Raw genomic sequence first — 15,625 nt, 5'->3', positions numbered from 1 at the left:
ATCATATTATGCACTAAAGCCAACTTCAGTAATTTGCACTTGCTCTGAGAAGTGATACAGAAGCAGCCATAACAATAAAAGGGAAGTTTTGTCTTTACTTTTCGAAACACTAAAAAACTAAGATACATACTTCCCAATACAAGGCCATGCAGTGTAGACACCTGTCACTTTTGATTAACAATCCGTTACCCTAATATGGAACTTTATTGGGTCTGAATGCCTGGTAGGGTACAGGGAAGTTAATATGCACCAGCAATGTCATACAAAAATAATTCTGAGTTTTATTGCTACACAAATGAGAAGATCTGTTGCCTCTCTGTATTTGCAGTAACCCTTTGTTTGTAGGCTAGCACTCATAAAGACTGAGAGGAGTATTGATGGAAAGTAAATGGTAAGACAAATGTTGCAAGAAATTTTTGATTCAGTTCCTGATGCAGCTCTGGCACTACTACACGGTGATGGCATTTTAAACCTGCATTTTTGGACAAGACAGAAACAAAGGCTTCATACCACCCCTTCTTGATAACATTAGATATTCAAATCTGAATATATACAGCCTTCCTTACTCTTAATTCTGCGGGTGCATTTTTTAATGTAAGGAGGAGCTGACAGACACTGGAATTAAATCCTGGGACAGATAAAGGCAAAGCGGTGTGGGCAGATGCAAAGAAAAGATGACTGAGAATATAAACTTGGTGATGGCGGAAAAGCATTCAGAGTCTAAGCTATGCCTGACTCACACTGAGTCCTTTCCTCATTGCATGCCCTTATGTCTATACACAAACATCAGCACTTCTAGAGCTCATTCTCCCTGAACCATGAACCAGGACTTCCCCTGCCCTCACAAAATACTAAAGACAGTGAGAGCTGATATCACCAGTGTAACCTCATGTAAGGAACTGCTAAAAATAAGGTACAGATGAGCTTAAGTCATTGATTAGAATAGATGTGATTAAGGTTAGTAAACTTCTCGTGGCCCTGGTCTAGTCAACAGGTGATCACTTCCTACCCCTGAGAAAATGTCTTTTTTACTTATACTCCCAGTGAAACAATTTGCAATTCTAATACTCTTATGGATATCCTGAATGAAAAATAACAATCTAACAACATTTCTAATAAAATAACATTTTTTCTCCAGTCAGGTATTTGAAAGTTTTTTTGTTTTGTTTTGTTTTTCCATTTCAAAAACATACAAAAATAATAAATTAAAAAAAAATCAGCAAGCCTTGTTCACAATTAAAGGAAATCAGCAGAAACACTAAATTATGAAACATATGAGAGCAGAATTGTTGGAATAACAAGGAAAACATACAGGCAATCTCTTTGTCTCTACATTAACTTAGTAAAATTAAGGGTAAGAAAAAGTAAGAAAAAAAATAAAAAACAATTTTACATCTTGTTTTTATTTAATGTGACTGGCAATTGGAGGACTGGTTCTCAAGAGCAGGATTGGCTTCAGATGAGTCAGTATCACCTGATGGAAAAGATATCTGCATATTTTAAATTTGCAATTGCAATGCTACATTTAATTAGCACATATGGCCACATTAGCCCTTCAGAAATGAGAAATCATTTTGATTAAAAAGGGATTTAAAATAAATCCTGATGCAGTTTAAGAACTATATATTATTGTGGCTGTCATATTTCCCAGATGTGCTGAAGGAGAAAAGTTTCCAGTATATTTCTTCAACCTTAGTGGCACAGCATATTTTACAGATTTGCCTCATATAAGAACTGATTTAACAGGTATGTATCTGGGTGCTACTGATGCCAAAGTTGAATGGTCATCCTCTTCACTCTCCCCTTTGCAGCTATTGTGGCACCCCAGTCAAGGTGAGCTGAACTCTTACTGAGCCAACAAAGCCCACCGTGATATGAGATGTGTTCTTCAAAACCAATGTGCCTTAGAAGATAATAGAGTCTGTGCCAGTGTTTCTAAATGATTGCCAAGCCACTGGACCCTTTTCTTGTGTGGTGTCTGAGGCTGTATTTATACAGACTTCATCATCTGTGCCTGGGATTAGGCTCAAGTCTGCTGGTCCCAAAACAAGACATAATAAGAAATAAATGATGGGAGTCCTGCTGCTTATGAGATAATATACGTGATATGTAAATGCTCTCAGAATACTTAATATGAAATAGCGAACAGCAATTCTTTCACAATGCTGAAAAGAGAATAGCCTGAAGTTTAAGTATCTAATGTGAATTTCTTTATCCCTAAGTTATATATATCTACTGTTTTCTCAAGCCCTGACATTTGAACTATCTCTGGGTAAACCATTTCCTTCCTGTGCCATTATTTCAGTCATACTAAACTGAAGAAGAAAGAGAAAGGATTACCTGAACATGTATGACCAACACAAGTGATAAACAAAGCCAGCCAATTGTTCTTGTGCCAGGAAGACTCCAGGAACTTCCAGTCTATACACTGTCCTTTTTCCTGTGCTACTTGTATTCCAAGTGTTTAGCCTTTGATATTGCTGAGCTTCATTATTGCCACTATGAAGTGACTGAATCTGGAAAACTTCCATTGAATGGGGGAAAAAAAATGGTATCCAGGAGTTAATATGCTTAACTGGCTTAGAAACAAGCTTTTCACCATCACTTCTTCCTTACAGGAGTGAAATATGTGGAAATGCACAAAGTGAAGGAAAGAAACTGGGAATAGTTGGTCATGCTGCATTGCAGTTTTAAGAGTGGTTATATTAAAACAGGAAAAAAGGCACTGCAAAAATCAGTCACATTGTCATATTTAGGCTGTTTTTATATTTTTTTAATCTTTCTTTCACCCACTATGGAAATTAGGTCTTTGCCTCTTTTGCTTCCTGATCAGCAGAACATTAAAAAAAAAGAAAAGAAAAAAAAAAAAAAAAAAAAAAGATTTAGAACAAAAACGCATTTGATTTGGCATTTAGTTGCTTCTGAAGTGGAAAAACAGTTCAGTTCTTGTGATCCCTGCTCACATGGAGCAACTTGAAGCAAGACACAGATCAAGCACAAGGCATGCATGTATGAGCGGCTCCTTATCATCAATATGCTATAGTTAAGGCAATGCAGTACAGCTGAAGTACTGCAACAGAAATAAGTCACAGTGACACAATTACCAAAGTGAAAACAAATGGATATTCCTTACATCATTTATCTATTATTTCAGTTGATAAAAACATGACTTATAGTAAGAAAAATAGATCACGGAGGCAACAATTAATAAGTGTACCTTATGATGTAAACAAGGCTTTTGTGAAACAGTTTGTGTGTTTGGGGAGGCAAGAGAAGAGAGAAGGGAAATCTTAGAAGTGCAAACACTGAGAGCCATTGGAAGTTTCAAAGCATGCAGTGACACACTGTTCTAAATAGTGGAAGAGCATATTACAGACTAAAACCACATAAGCAAGTATCTGAATAATGAATCTAAATACACTGCAGATGGTCAAAATTTTTCTTTTGATGCATTTTAATGATTAATTTTATTACCTCAGGCTGTTTTCAGCCAAACATCTCCCAATAGTTCCTTGGACAATTATCCTAACATCACAGCAATCTGATAGTGCTGAGTATTCCAATAAAGTTTCTTCTGTTTTCAGACCTGTGCACCACACTCCTATTGACTATAGGTTTATTTTTAGTCTAGAATATGTTTATCGTATGCATCTTTATGATTTGTATCTCAATCCTAAACACCACTTTCCCCTTAAACATATGACATGTGGACATGACCTTGACAGAGGACCAGTATGGAAGTGAAACCTGTTTGCATGTCATGCCTCAAAAGCATAAACCACATCAAGAGGTACAGACCAAAGTGAAGATGAAGTAGTATCAAACGAATGATCCACTGCTGGAGGTAGGAGCCAAAACACATTCCCAGAGAGCTTTTTTCATTAAAAGCTCAGGAGTTGGTAAGGAAGTGAGAGAGGGGAGAAATCCACTATGGACCAATCCAGAAGGCTCAGTCAAGAGTTTATGTCAAATGTAAGCATTCATTTTTGGTCAAGCAGGAACATACCTTTTTAACCTAAATTGAGATTAAACATTTTATTTGGGGGGTCTATTAAAGTTATTTAAATCCTACTAAAAAGTGGTTTTTAAAATGCAAATTCTAAAATAAAACACTTCTGTATGAATAAAGAGAGAATTTCTGGGCCAAGTTATTCACTAAATTTAATATGAATTTACAAGTGATTTTGTTTCAGTCTTTCTTTACAAGTTCCTTTACGCAATGACTTCATTTTTCTCTGGGGGGAAAAAAAAAAGACCTGTCTAACTACGTTCACAATCAAATCCAACTATATTAAAATCACTCACTCCAAAAACATTTGTGTGAATAATTACATGTTCCAGAGACTAGCTTTAATAACAATTAAAAAACTGTACACTCATGGGGAATATGAGCATCACTTTTAGCATTTTGTGGTAATTGCTGAAGTCCAATCGTAAGACTTACACTCCTGTAAAGCACCTTGGACACTAGATGAATGAAATTATTAATAGCCTCTCTGTTGGCCGTGAGAGTACTGTTGGGCTATTAGATCTGTTCTCCCATTAGGGAAAATTAGCAGCTAATGAAAATATAACACTTCATATCAAATGATGTTCTCCTCTGTTGTTTTCAATTTGCAAGGTTTCACAATGCTTGGCGGGGTGCCATGAATCTTTCAAAGTTGAAACACTTCCACTCTGACAGTTACACCTCCGTTACAAATTCTAAGGACAGCAGTAAAACATCGCACTCGAAATACAGTAAAATGTTGAAATGCACTATTGCAGAGTGAAATTTCTCACCTAATCTAAGATTCCATTTTCCTCACATTCTTGTCAATGCAGAATATTCAGAATAAGGTATCTGACATTGCAATGCCCTCGAGCCATAAGTGATCATCAGCTCCTGCTCAGTCTTTGCTAAAGTATTCTCCAAGTAACTTTATATTAGTAGCACCATTTCCTTCTCTGCCTCTCAGCATGAGCCAAATTTCTCTTAAAGAAATGTTGCTGTAATGTCTTCCAACATTTCCCACACACTGGGACAGACTCAGCTGGTACAAACCTCAGTCCACCAAGTTACTTCACATCAGTTTACAAGGCCACCAAGTCTATCTCCTCCCAGCAACACGGATTCAACTTGAGATAAAACGCTCCCGATATATTTTAGCATAAAATATAAAACTTTCCTGCAGTGGAGATTCTACATAAGCCTCAGGCAATCCTTCCCAGTGCTCAGATGTCCTTACAATTAGGTTGCGCTTCCCCACACTCTGCCCAGGTTTCCCTCGGTACAGTTTAAAATCATTCCTCTCTCTACAGTCCCAAAGGGTGCAAAGAGCGGTTTGCTCTCTTTATACGTCTCTCCAGCAGCCACTTACATGTGAAGATTACTGCCATTTCTAGATTGAACAGCTCAATTATTTCCATCTTATCTCAGAAAAGTTGTTTTCTATACCCTCCTACCATCTTTCTCAATCCTCCCTGATTCTCTCAAATACCCCTGCATGAGTTATCTTAATCAGCCACTTACTATGAAACCACCACTTGCAAACCCTGGTACTCTGGCCTGTGGTAAAACAAAATAAAAATACAAATATTACCATTTCAGCTATGTACATTTAGATGTATTATTTTTTACTAAAATTCAGTGGCATTTTAATGGGGAAGTATTTATCCACTTGGATAGTAAAAGCCAAAAATGTTTTGTAATGCAGAGAAATAAACTAATACAATACACAAGGATTGCACCAATCTGATTTACAACTAAGAAACATTCTAATCTGTTTTTTTTTGTTGTTGTTTTTTTTTCAAAGTCAGATGTCATTCACAGAGTTTCCTGCAAAGTAATGACTTGTGGTCTGATGATCACAAGTTTACTATTTACAAGGAAAAGGTAAAACATGAATGGAAAATCCCTTAAAAAATGAACAATGATGAAAAGCTTATTTCAAGTGCCACACATGATAAGAACTTTGTCTCTTCTCTGAGAACAATCCAATTGGATCATATCTAAAACTTTCTTTAAACAGGTGATAAATCCCCAATGTTCATTAGCTGATCAGAACTTACACTATAAAAAAGGATGCATGTATTGTCTTTAGTTTTCTCTGTCTGTAGTACCTTGCCAATACAGATGCTGCACTCAAACATCCCCTGTTCTGTATCAGCAGAGTACTCAATACAGGAGGGGAAAAAAAAAAAAAAAAAAAAAAAAAAAAAAAAAGATACACTCTAAATCTAATCTTTAATCCACTTTCAGTGTCAATAATTCTGCTAACTACTTCTGAGCACTCACTTTTCAAAGTCATCAACAGACTGGGAGACTAAAGATTTGGATTTACCGTGCCAGGTGCTGGGCACGAGGACATTCTCAGCAAGAAGACTGCGACATAACTCTATTTCTTATGGCAGAGGCTTTCATGGAAAGTACTGCTTGACTGTGCTTAGATCAAAGTATAAAATTCATTTTTTTTTTTAAAGAAAACTTTCCCTTACAGAAGCTCTGTCAGTCTTAGTAACATTCTTGCTATAAAAAGTCCTCAATCAAGGCTGAGAGCAAAGTGCCAAAGCCAGTGAGCAAATAGGATTCAACATGAAGAGAGGCAGTCACCATTTTCTCCTCAAAAATCTGGAGCAAATGCTTTAACATTTACAAAAGCATCCTTTTTTAGCATGGATTCAGCTGGGAGTTTAGCAATGGACATAACTGTGAATCCTACCCTATTAATAGGAAAATTAAACTTCTTGCCATTAAATCCCATTTAAATCCTGGAACTCAGGGAAGACAAATGAAAGAGACTTAGTTGCACAATCTAAAAGTATTGAGACTGGTTTATAGATTGTTGTATATCTTTCGGACAGACAAAAATCTGCACACACACACAAAGCAAACAAACAAAAAAAAACCACAAGTGCACCTTTTTCCTGAATAATTTTTATCAATGTCAGTAAAATGCTACCCTAGTCTCAATGTAGGAAGAAAACAACGTAAACAGAAGCTTCAGCTCAGTGAACACCAAACACCAAGTGTCTCTGTTAGTGTGGTGATATTTCATAGATATTAGGACAGACACACAGTCATTTTGTTGTGTGCTTCGTATTACACTAGGCATAATGGGTATTTATGACCTTTTGTTTTTACAGTAACCTCTCAAGGAGACAGAGCTGAGAGGAGTTAAAAATTCAGGTTACTTCATGGTGTATCAGCTGCTTTCAGAGAGTTACAGAGCTCCATGGTATTCTAATTCTTCCATCACTTCAAAGGTAGAGCAGACTGCTCAGCACTGGAACAAGCCTGTTGCTTGCCAGTGGAGCTCAACGTGCAACCTCTGAAGCTCAGTGTGCAACCTTTGATATATGCTGTCAGATCCTAAGCACCAGAGAGGCAAGGGTTTTTTTAGGGCAGGCCTCTCCCTTATCTGTGCTTTAACCCTATTCAGTGAACTAGAGTTCAAACTGGGCTATATCTTTCCCTCGTTTTAGCATGATCTAAAATATGTTTTGCAATAGAGTAACTGCTTTTAAACAGGCTAGTAATCAAACCTGTTGGTGTTCTCACTTCCTATTAACATTACTATTTGTGAAACTAACTCTGAAAAAGCTCCAAGCAAATTCAATATTCAATGGGTCTGGCTACTGTCCATGTACATTATAACAAAGAATTTATCATCTAAATGAACCAAGCGTGGGAAAAAGAGGTATTACTCTCCCTTTGTAGATGGGAAACTAGCGTACAGAGAAATTAAGTCCAAGACTTTTAAGATCAAAAGCCAAAACTCATGTTCCAAACAAAATCAAAGTTATGGGATACTCAGGTCAAGAAAATAGGGCAAAAAGACTAACAAGCTCTTGTGGCCAAATATTAACTTATCTTTGACACGTTCAGCTATAGATCCTAGACTTGAAACGTCCAAGTGATTTGTGTAATTTGTATCAGCATGAGGAAATATCTTGACATCTCAGCCTGGTGTTTTCTTCTCAGTACTATTTTCCTTATATTACCTACAGTTCTACAGCTCATCGGTCCCTGCTCAGTCTGTCTTCCAAAACCCAATGGATACGACAGAGAGAAGGCAAACTGTGATAAAATAGGAAAGCAGAACTGTAGCACTGTGGAATTGCCTCAGCCAATTGATTTTCTGTCTGTGTTAACAAGACAAAACATAGTATAATTCGTGAAGGCAACCTGTATGCAGACTATCCAGAAGATCACCACCCATGACAAAGAAAGCTACTTGGAAGTGCCTTCCAGCCTAAATCATTTCATGGATATCAACCTGATTAAAATCTTAAGATTCTAAATTTATAAGAGAACCAATACATACAGGATCAGCTTGCATTTACTTAAATCAGAGTCGGATCAGGGCATGCACACACAAGAGATGTCAGTGTCAGTTAGCACTGTACACCCATGTATGTAATGTATATGTGTATCAGCCTGCACATAAACATTTATCCCTGAGGGAGACTATTAATGAGACTGTGCTGTGGGGAAGATATCCAATTACTCTGAATGACATTTATATTTTAATCACATCACACTCGCTGAAGAGCTTGAGGTTTGATGAAGCAATCCTTGAAAGACTGTCTTTTTAATCAATTAGACAGCTCAAGAAACATCAGCAATATGCTGTTGACACTAAAAGTCATTGCAGTAAACATACCGCAAGGCACATAAATTCTTCTCTCTTTCTATTAAGACAATGCTATGGTCTTGAAACTCCTGAAAAAGTTTTCCTTGTAGAAGACAACTAAAACTGAACAATATGTACATTCCTAAGAAACAAAGGCAGCCTTACTGGAAATTACCTGCTCACTCAGAGCTACCACTCAATGTATTTCTTCTTTTTAGGACTGATGAACATCACTTTAAGGACATTGCTCCTGTGTCAAACACCAGGCTGGCTCACAAATCTTTTTACAGTTGCCTTAACTGAATAAAAACAAGTCAGTCAAAACAATTACTTTCATCAAGTATTCAATAAGTGACAAATGCCACCATGCACACAGAGCAGAAAGACTGATTATGTTTAATATGTTTTAGCATTAATTTGACATTATAAAATGCTCCAAGTCATAGGAATAAATTCAAAATGAAGAAAACAGAAGCAAGATCCTATCTTGATCATTCTTCAACTAGTGTTTGATTTTTTTCTATAAACACAGCACATGCTCACAGTTGTTGTATTAAATAGACCATTTCTACTTCTGAGACCTGACATGAAAAAAATCTCACTTTCCAAAATCCACTTATATACTCACACTGTTTAATATGTGACATTTCATGGTTTTGTTTTAGTTTAACTGATGAAATTTAATTGAAAAATATGTGATATTGCATGAAGTAATAACTAGTCAAATCACATAGTGAGAATTTATTTGCTTAGCAAGAAGAAAAGCATCTATGTACATTAGCATCAGTTCAGCCCAGTGAAAAGGTGCAAGGCTAAATATCTTGAGAACAAACAATGAATTTGTTAATCCTGGGGAACTGGGGAAAGCTGTAGGGCAGAACAGAAATATTGTTGTTACTTGCAGCTTGAGAGCTACTTTGCTGAAGGTACTCAAAGAATGCCCATTTGGCTTCCCACCCAGTAAAGTGAGCCTCAAGCATTTTTTTTTTTTTTAACTGCAACCATTTTTTTTAAATTCTGCTTCTGAATTTTAGAAAGCTGTAGGTCTTCAAACAGATCTCCCCTAAGTAATCTCTCCTTCAATAGTAAATCCTGAAGGATAAAATGGCCTTCAGTACAGATCTCTGTAAATGCACAGAAGCTTGAGCTGCTTAATTTCAATACGTAAACAGTCTTTAATTGGCAAGTGAACACTTAGCAATTGCTAAGTATACAGCATCTAGAACTGAGTCAGATGTTGTTGTTATCTTTATTGAAAGGCTCTTGAATTCATCTAAACTAATACACAACCATCAAAAACATGCATAACTTGTAATACTGTACATTCTCATGATAGCTGAGAACTTAAATAAAAAGTATAGGGCTTTTTTGCCTTCAGGTGGAATGACTAAAGTTGATTATTATAGATACTGGGGAAATAAAAAAGTTGCCAGTCTTAAGTATAGAAAATATGGCTGTTGTTGCTGTAAAATATATTCAAATTGGCAATATATTCAATTTCAGCAATCAACATAAGTTTTCACACCTCTATTTTTATGAAATTACATTTATCACCAAGCAAAACTACAACATGGAATATGCACCTCCACCCTTTTGTATTTTATGGTAGAAAATATGCCAGCATTTTACTCTGAGTTATATTAATCAGTAGGTTGAAGCTAAAAAGACATCTGGGAGGCACAGATGGTTCAAATGAGTGGCATATAACTCTGGAACCACTCTCTTCAAGGTCGGACTTCTATCTGCAAAGGTTGGTAGTGACCCGAAGTCATCAACACCTTCTCAGAATGAACTAATTCCCTTCAGTCCAGTTCCTGGTGGAGAAACACCAGTTAGCACAAAGAGGGTCTCAGACCTGGTCCCAACTCATTGATGCCAGTGCCATCTCTTTCCAAGGGAGGGAGGAATTGTACAGCCTTTTCATTCCTAGAAATAGTTTTCTGCAGTACAGCTTACATTGCTGTTGCCTGGGTTCCAGTCCCAGAGCTTCCAACTTCATCTGTAATGGTTCATTCTTGAAAAGAAATTTCAGTGAACTCAAAACTCCATAAAAACACATGCTCTGGCTGTCTACAAAACCAAAGAAAACGACAAATAAAAATAAGTTTCAAAAGATAAATGCTTCTTTGGAAAAACTGAGAAAAATACTAACTACTACTTCAATAGCAAAAAAAAAAAAAAAAAAAAAAAAAAAAAAGTAATCATTTGGTGTTAAGATTATTAGACTACAAAAGCCATTCTTTTCATTTACCTAGAGTTTATAGACTTGCAATCATCATTAACAAATAAAATGCGGTTATTCATGAAACTACATACCAACAACCCTGACGTGAACAATATGTTTAACACTTTCAGATGTCAATGAATTCTCCTAAGGGCTTATTACAATATTTCAGTTAGTCCCCAGAATTCCAATACACAGGAGCTATCCCATGTGAAAACAAGAAAATTACTTGTTTTTAGTCGTTAGCCATTTGGCATTTGCCATTTAGCATTATCTACCAAAAGCATTTTCTTCAGCCACGCACTCAGTTAATTTTAGAACAACTGCATAAAGAGTAGTAAAAATTACAAAAACATTCAGAAGGAGAAATGAGGACAGAAGACAAGCACAAGCAAGAAATGTTTGCTTACAGCAGAGCATGATTTACATATATGTGGTAATAAGCTATATTAGGATATCTGTTACTGGATGGTGCAAGTGATGAATTACACATGCAAAAGGTAAGGTCTTGATGTAGCATCCGTTCCTGAGGTCTTCACTCACCCTGCAATCCTATGCAATCCAGATAAGAGTTTGGTTGGCAGGTACAGGGCTACTTTAAAAGTAAGATGTAACTGAATAGAAAGGTATCAAACGTATCTTAGAGTTTTTTGAAAGTATCAAAGCCTATCCTAGAATGAAAAGGAAGACACGTACTAAATATCTTGCAAATCTTTTGATTTGCATCAATATTTGACAGAAATGAGCACTGAGGAAAGGCTCCACTACCAGTAAATTGGGCAAGTTATTCATTAACCATGAGAGGTTCAGAAAGGAATCAGATCAAAGTGTTCCAGTAGTGCCAGCTGTAAGTCAGTACCGAGGTTTAATAGCTGCCCTGCTATTGCTGCATCTGCGACCAACAGAATCCACTGCTAAGGAGGCAAACAAACAGCAGCAGAATCTGATCTGTTTTCTGTGATGCTTTAGAGAGATTGCAAAGATTTAGCATACTCATCTTTAAACATTAAGGAAAGTTAAGAATCAAACTTATTATTATTGTTCAAGTGCCCAGAGAACACAAACTGCTGGAAAGAAGAAATGGGCACAGCCCTGAAAGGGAAGAGAGGAGCCTGCCTGAAGCATGGAGTGAAATACCACATAACTGCTTTCTCCCAAGGAAAGCAAAAGCAGAGTTCTTGCAGCAGTAGTTGCACGTCTTTCAGCAACCTGCTTTTCATGACTTTCCTTCCTATGTACCAGAGCACAAACATGCCTTCAAACCCAGCTCCAACCCACATTTCCTGGCCACCATCCCGAGGTCCTGGTCCTTCCCCAGCTCCCAGCGAAGGGTGCCTGCCCCGGGGCACCCACAGCTCTTCCCACCACCGCAAGCCAGCTGCTGAGGTGCACCTACAGCCTTATGGCAAGAACTACAGCTGGCCAAACGACAACAGCAGCAGATTTTTATTATTGTTTTGCACACTTCTCCCACAAAGTCGCAGCATCTTTCTCAAAAACCTTTCCGCGGGTCGTCGGCAAACTCCCAGGGCAGGGGCGCTCCCCGCAGCCACCCGCACCCCGGGGAGAGAGCCCAAGCCGGGGGGCAGCGGCTCCGCTCCCCGGGTCCCGAGAGGGCAGGGGTCGCCCTGGGGGGCTCAGCATCGGCGGCTAAGGAGCTGCTGAGGGCTTCTCGCTCCCCTCAGCTCCCCGGCACCTCGCCCGGCCGCCGGGACGGAAAGTTGAGGCGGTATAACGGAGGTACCCGCTGCCCGGGGAGGGGGGTTACTCACACGAAGACCCCGAAGAGCAGGATCCGTATGCCGATCTCGATCGCCAGCTCCCTCATGGTGGGTCCCGGCGGGCTCCGGCAGCCCCGCGCCGCCGCCTCTCATTCCCCGCTCGGGGCGGGGGGCACCGGGGGGCTTCAGCTCGCCCCCGCGGCCCGAGGGAGCCCCGCCAGGCGCTGCCCGGGTACCGCCATCCTCCCCGGCCGCCTCACGGAGGGCAGCGAGGAGCGGCGCCGCCACCCGCTGACGGGGCCGAGCCGGGGGAGGGTCCCGGTGACTAACGCCGTGTGTCCCCAGGCGGGGGCGGCAGGGGGGATCCTGGGGATTTCCCCGCCCCGCCTCAGGCTGAGGAGGGGGCCCCGGCTCGCTGCGGTGCCCCCCACACGCGTATCGCAGCTCTGCAGCTGGTGCCCAGGGGGCTCCCCTCAGGCACAGCCCCCCGGGGGCAGCACAGCTGAGGCGTCTCGGTGCGTGTCGCAGGCGAAAGGCTGCGCTCGCGAAAAGACGGACCCCAAAAATCTGGGCGGAAAACGGGTCTAGGTATAAGTCGTAGCGACTGCTCCTAAAGGCTCTTAGCTGCTGGCAGCGAGCTTGGCACGTTTATGTAATCTTCGTGTAAAGGATTAGCAGTGTGGGGATGTTTTCTGCAGTATGTATATAACGGGCTTTCTGAGCGTGTAGACATCAGTGTTGTTTTAAAGCCTACTTATTGTTAATGCACATAGCCCAGGGTGGCGCTCGGCTCCTCTCGCTAGGTTCTGCCCAGCAGGTGAGCTGACCTCCTCATCACCTCACGCAGCCAGGTCCGCCCGGTAATGAGGCAGAAGAGGAGGTTGTGTGGGACTGCAGATTTCTGACCTGGGAGAGAGGTGGCAAAACAACCACAGCCTCGATTTATTCCTCCGACTCCCCCAATCCATCCTCCGTTCCTCCCAGTGGCAAGCTCGGAGCCACCTAATCCTTCTATTGCCTTAGCCTACTTTTGCAGAGGGTTCGTTTAACTTCCTCTCTGCAGGAACAGATTGAGTCCCGAACACCTTTATTATAAGGGAAGTTCGGGCTTAATCCACTAAATGCAGCAAACTAATTCACATTTGAATGTATTTAATTATCTGCTTTCCTGTGGCCTTTGAAGGCATGTCCTTCAGGAAAGTCTTCCTAGCTATTAATATTGCACATAGTTACAAAGCACCCATCAGTAGTGCATTAGGGAACCAATTCACTTTACTTCATGATTATTGCTCGAGAGTTAATGCTAGTGAGGCTTTATTAAACTTGTCTGCTTATTATAGCCACTGTGCATCAGACAGAGGCTTTGAACTCTGAATTAACTACCATGTAGGAAAACTCTTACGGACCATGTTTGTGGAAGAACTTCTCAAAGAAGCTTCCATGCTAGCACCATCTAAACAATACAGCTAACTGCCCCAGGGCTAGATTTGATGCCAGGAGAGTGACAGAAGCTCAGAAAACACAGGTGTGTGACTGGCATTGGAGAGAGCACTTAAAATGTTAGTGCTACTTAAATGAGATCTGCCTCCCATGTATGTCTCCTTTCACTGATTTTCAAAACAGAGCTTGGTTGACTATTTACATTCTGGATATATATATATATATATATATCTGTCTCGGGAAAAAAAGCTAACTGAAATCTCAATGTTGTTGCTAATGGACACATTCCCTTCTTTTAAGAACGCTCAATAGGTTTGTCTCCTATTTTCAAATTTTGTACTGTCTCCAGCTTCTGCCCCAAGTGACTGGTGAATGTGTATGCACGTCGTTGCTAGGTATGCACAAGAAAAATCATTGTTTTCGTGAATAGTCCTTACTTACACGAACAGCCTCATGATTTGCATGAATCAAGCCAGTCATGTAAACTAGGGGCTGCAGGGACTACCAGATACGTTGGCAGCCTGTATGGCCATTACCTGCTCTGCACCAGCTGTGGAGGAGGAGGTGACAGAAATGGGTGAGCTGTGTTTTCCCTGAATGTGCATCTATACACCAAACATATAGTGGTCAAAGGGGAAACAGTCACACATCTTTTCACCTCTACTTTTTTTTTTTTTTTTTTTTTTTGTCCTGCAACAGTATATATTTTTTTTCTACTTGCCTTAGCCTGTGGATCCTCCTGCCCCTTTAGTTTTGCTACATGACCTTCATTACTCTCCCGCTACAGAAGAGGGGATTTTCCTCATAGCTTTCTATAAGTGTGGAATCATCCAACTCATATCAGCAGAGCTAATAAAATAATTATAAAATAAAATAATAAACTGATTATAAATTAGAAATGAAACAAAATTTGTCCTACTGCAGCTATCTGCTTGCAGTGTTCTGATTCTCCAGTATGTATTAGCTGATGGTGATTTATGAAGCATAAATACTTCAGATTGATTTTTTGAAACTAGACTAACTCTACAGCTGGCTGCCAAACAAAACCTGTTTTGACTTATAAACCAAATATGAGATACAGGGATAATTGGCAGGGAATAGATCTAAGGCTACATCGTGGCATTAAGCGACAACCCTGCAGCAGAAGCAGTGCAGAGTCACTGTGCTGCAGCAGATTCACAGAGCAAACCACAATAACCTTAGGAACAACCCAGCCTGCTAATCACCCCATCCCTACCATGGGCACAGCAGGTGGACTTGGTGCAATTCATTTCCTTAGTTGTTACTGCAAAGGAGAGAGAACTGATCCTACTCCTATGGAGGCGGCCTTTCAGGTGGCTAACCAGGGTTCTCAGCAGTTTTCTCTCCCAGGGATTAGAGTCCCTATTTCTACGGACTCCAGTTTGAAGCAGAAAGGAGAAAGCTGCCTGCATCCTTTTCTCAACTGTATACTTATGGGAAAGGCAGAGCCACCTGCAGCCTACTTTTAATTCACAAAGAGATGTTCACAGGCAGAAACAGCTGCAGAGCTCATACAGCTTTCCTGGAGCTTACAGCTCTTTGTCAGTGCAGCAGGATGTGCAAGTGCTTCTTACCTGCCTGGCTGCAAAACCTTGCAGCTCCTG

General features: G+C 40.0%; 1 protein-coding gene across 1 annotated transcript in view; it reads right to left on the bottom strand.

The window, feature by feature from the left end:
- The window catches only part of PLPP4 (phospholipid phosphatase 4), a 61,288-nt gene extending 48,039 nt beyond the window's left edge, over window positions 1–13,249 (bottom strand). The window contains exon 1 of the mRNA XM_035330360.1: window positions 12,612–13,249. Within this exon, the coding sequence (XP_035186251.1) occupies window positions 12,612–12,667 (56 nt within the window). The 5' untranslated portion in view covers window positions 12,668–13,249. The remainder of the gene's footprint in view (window positions 1–12,611) is intronic.
- Between the last annotated feature and the right edge of the window lie 2,376 nt (window positions 13,250–15,625).

This window comes from Oxyura jamaicensis, chromosome 6, assembly GCF_011077185.1.
Source record: "Oxyura jamaicensis isolate SHBP4307 breed ruddy duck chromosome 6, BPBGC_Ojam_1.0, whole genome shotgun sequence".
In the NCBI taxonomy this organism is placed as follows: domain Eukaryota; kingdom Metazoa; phylum Chordata; class Aves; order Anseriformes; family Anatidae; genus Oxyura; species Oxyura jamaicensis.
Note: the sequence above shows the minus strand (reverse complement) of the source record. Positions and strands in the feature narration are given on the sequence as shown.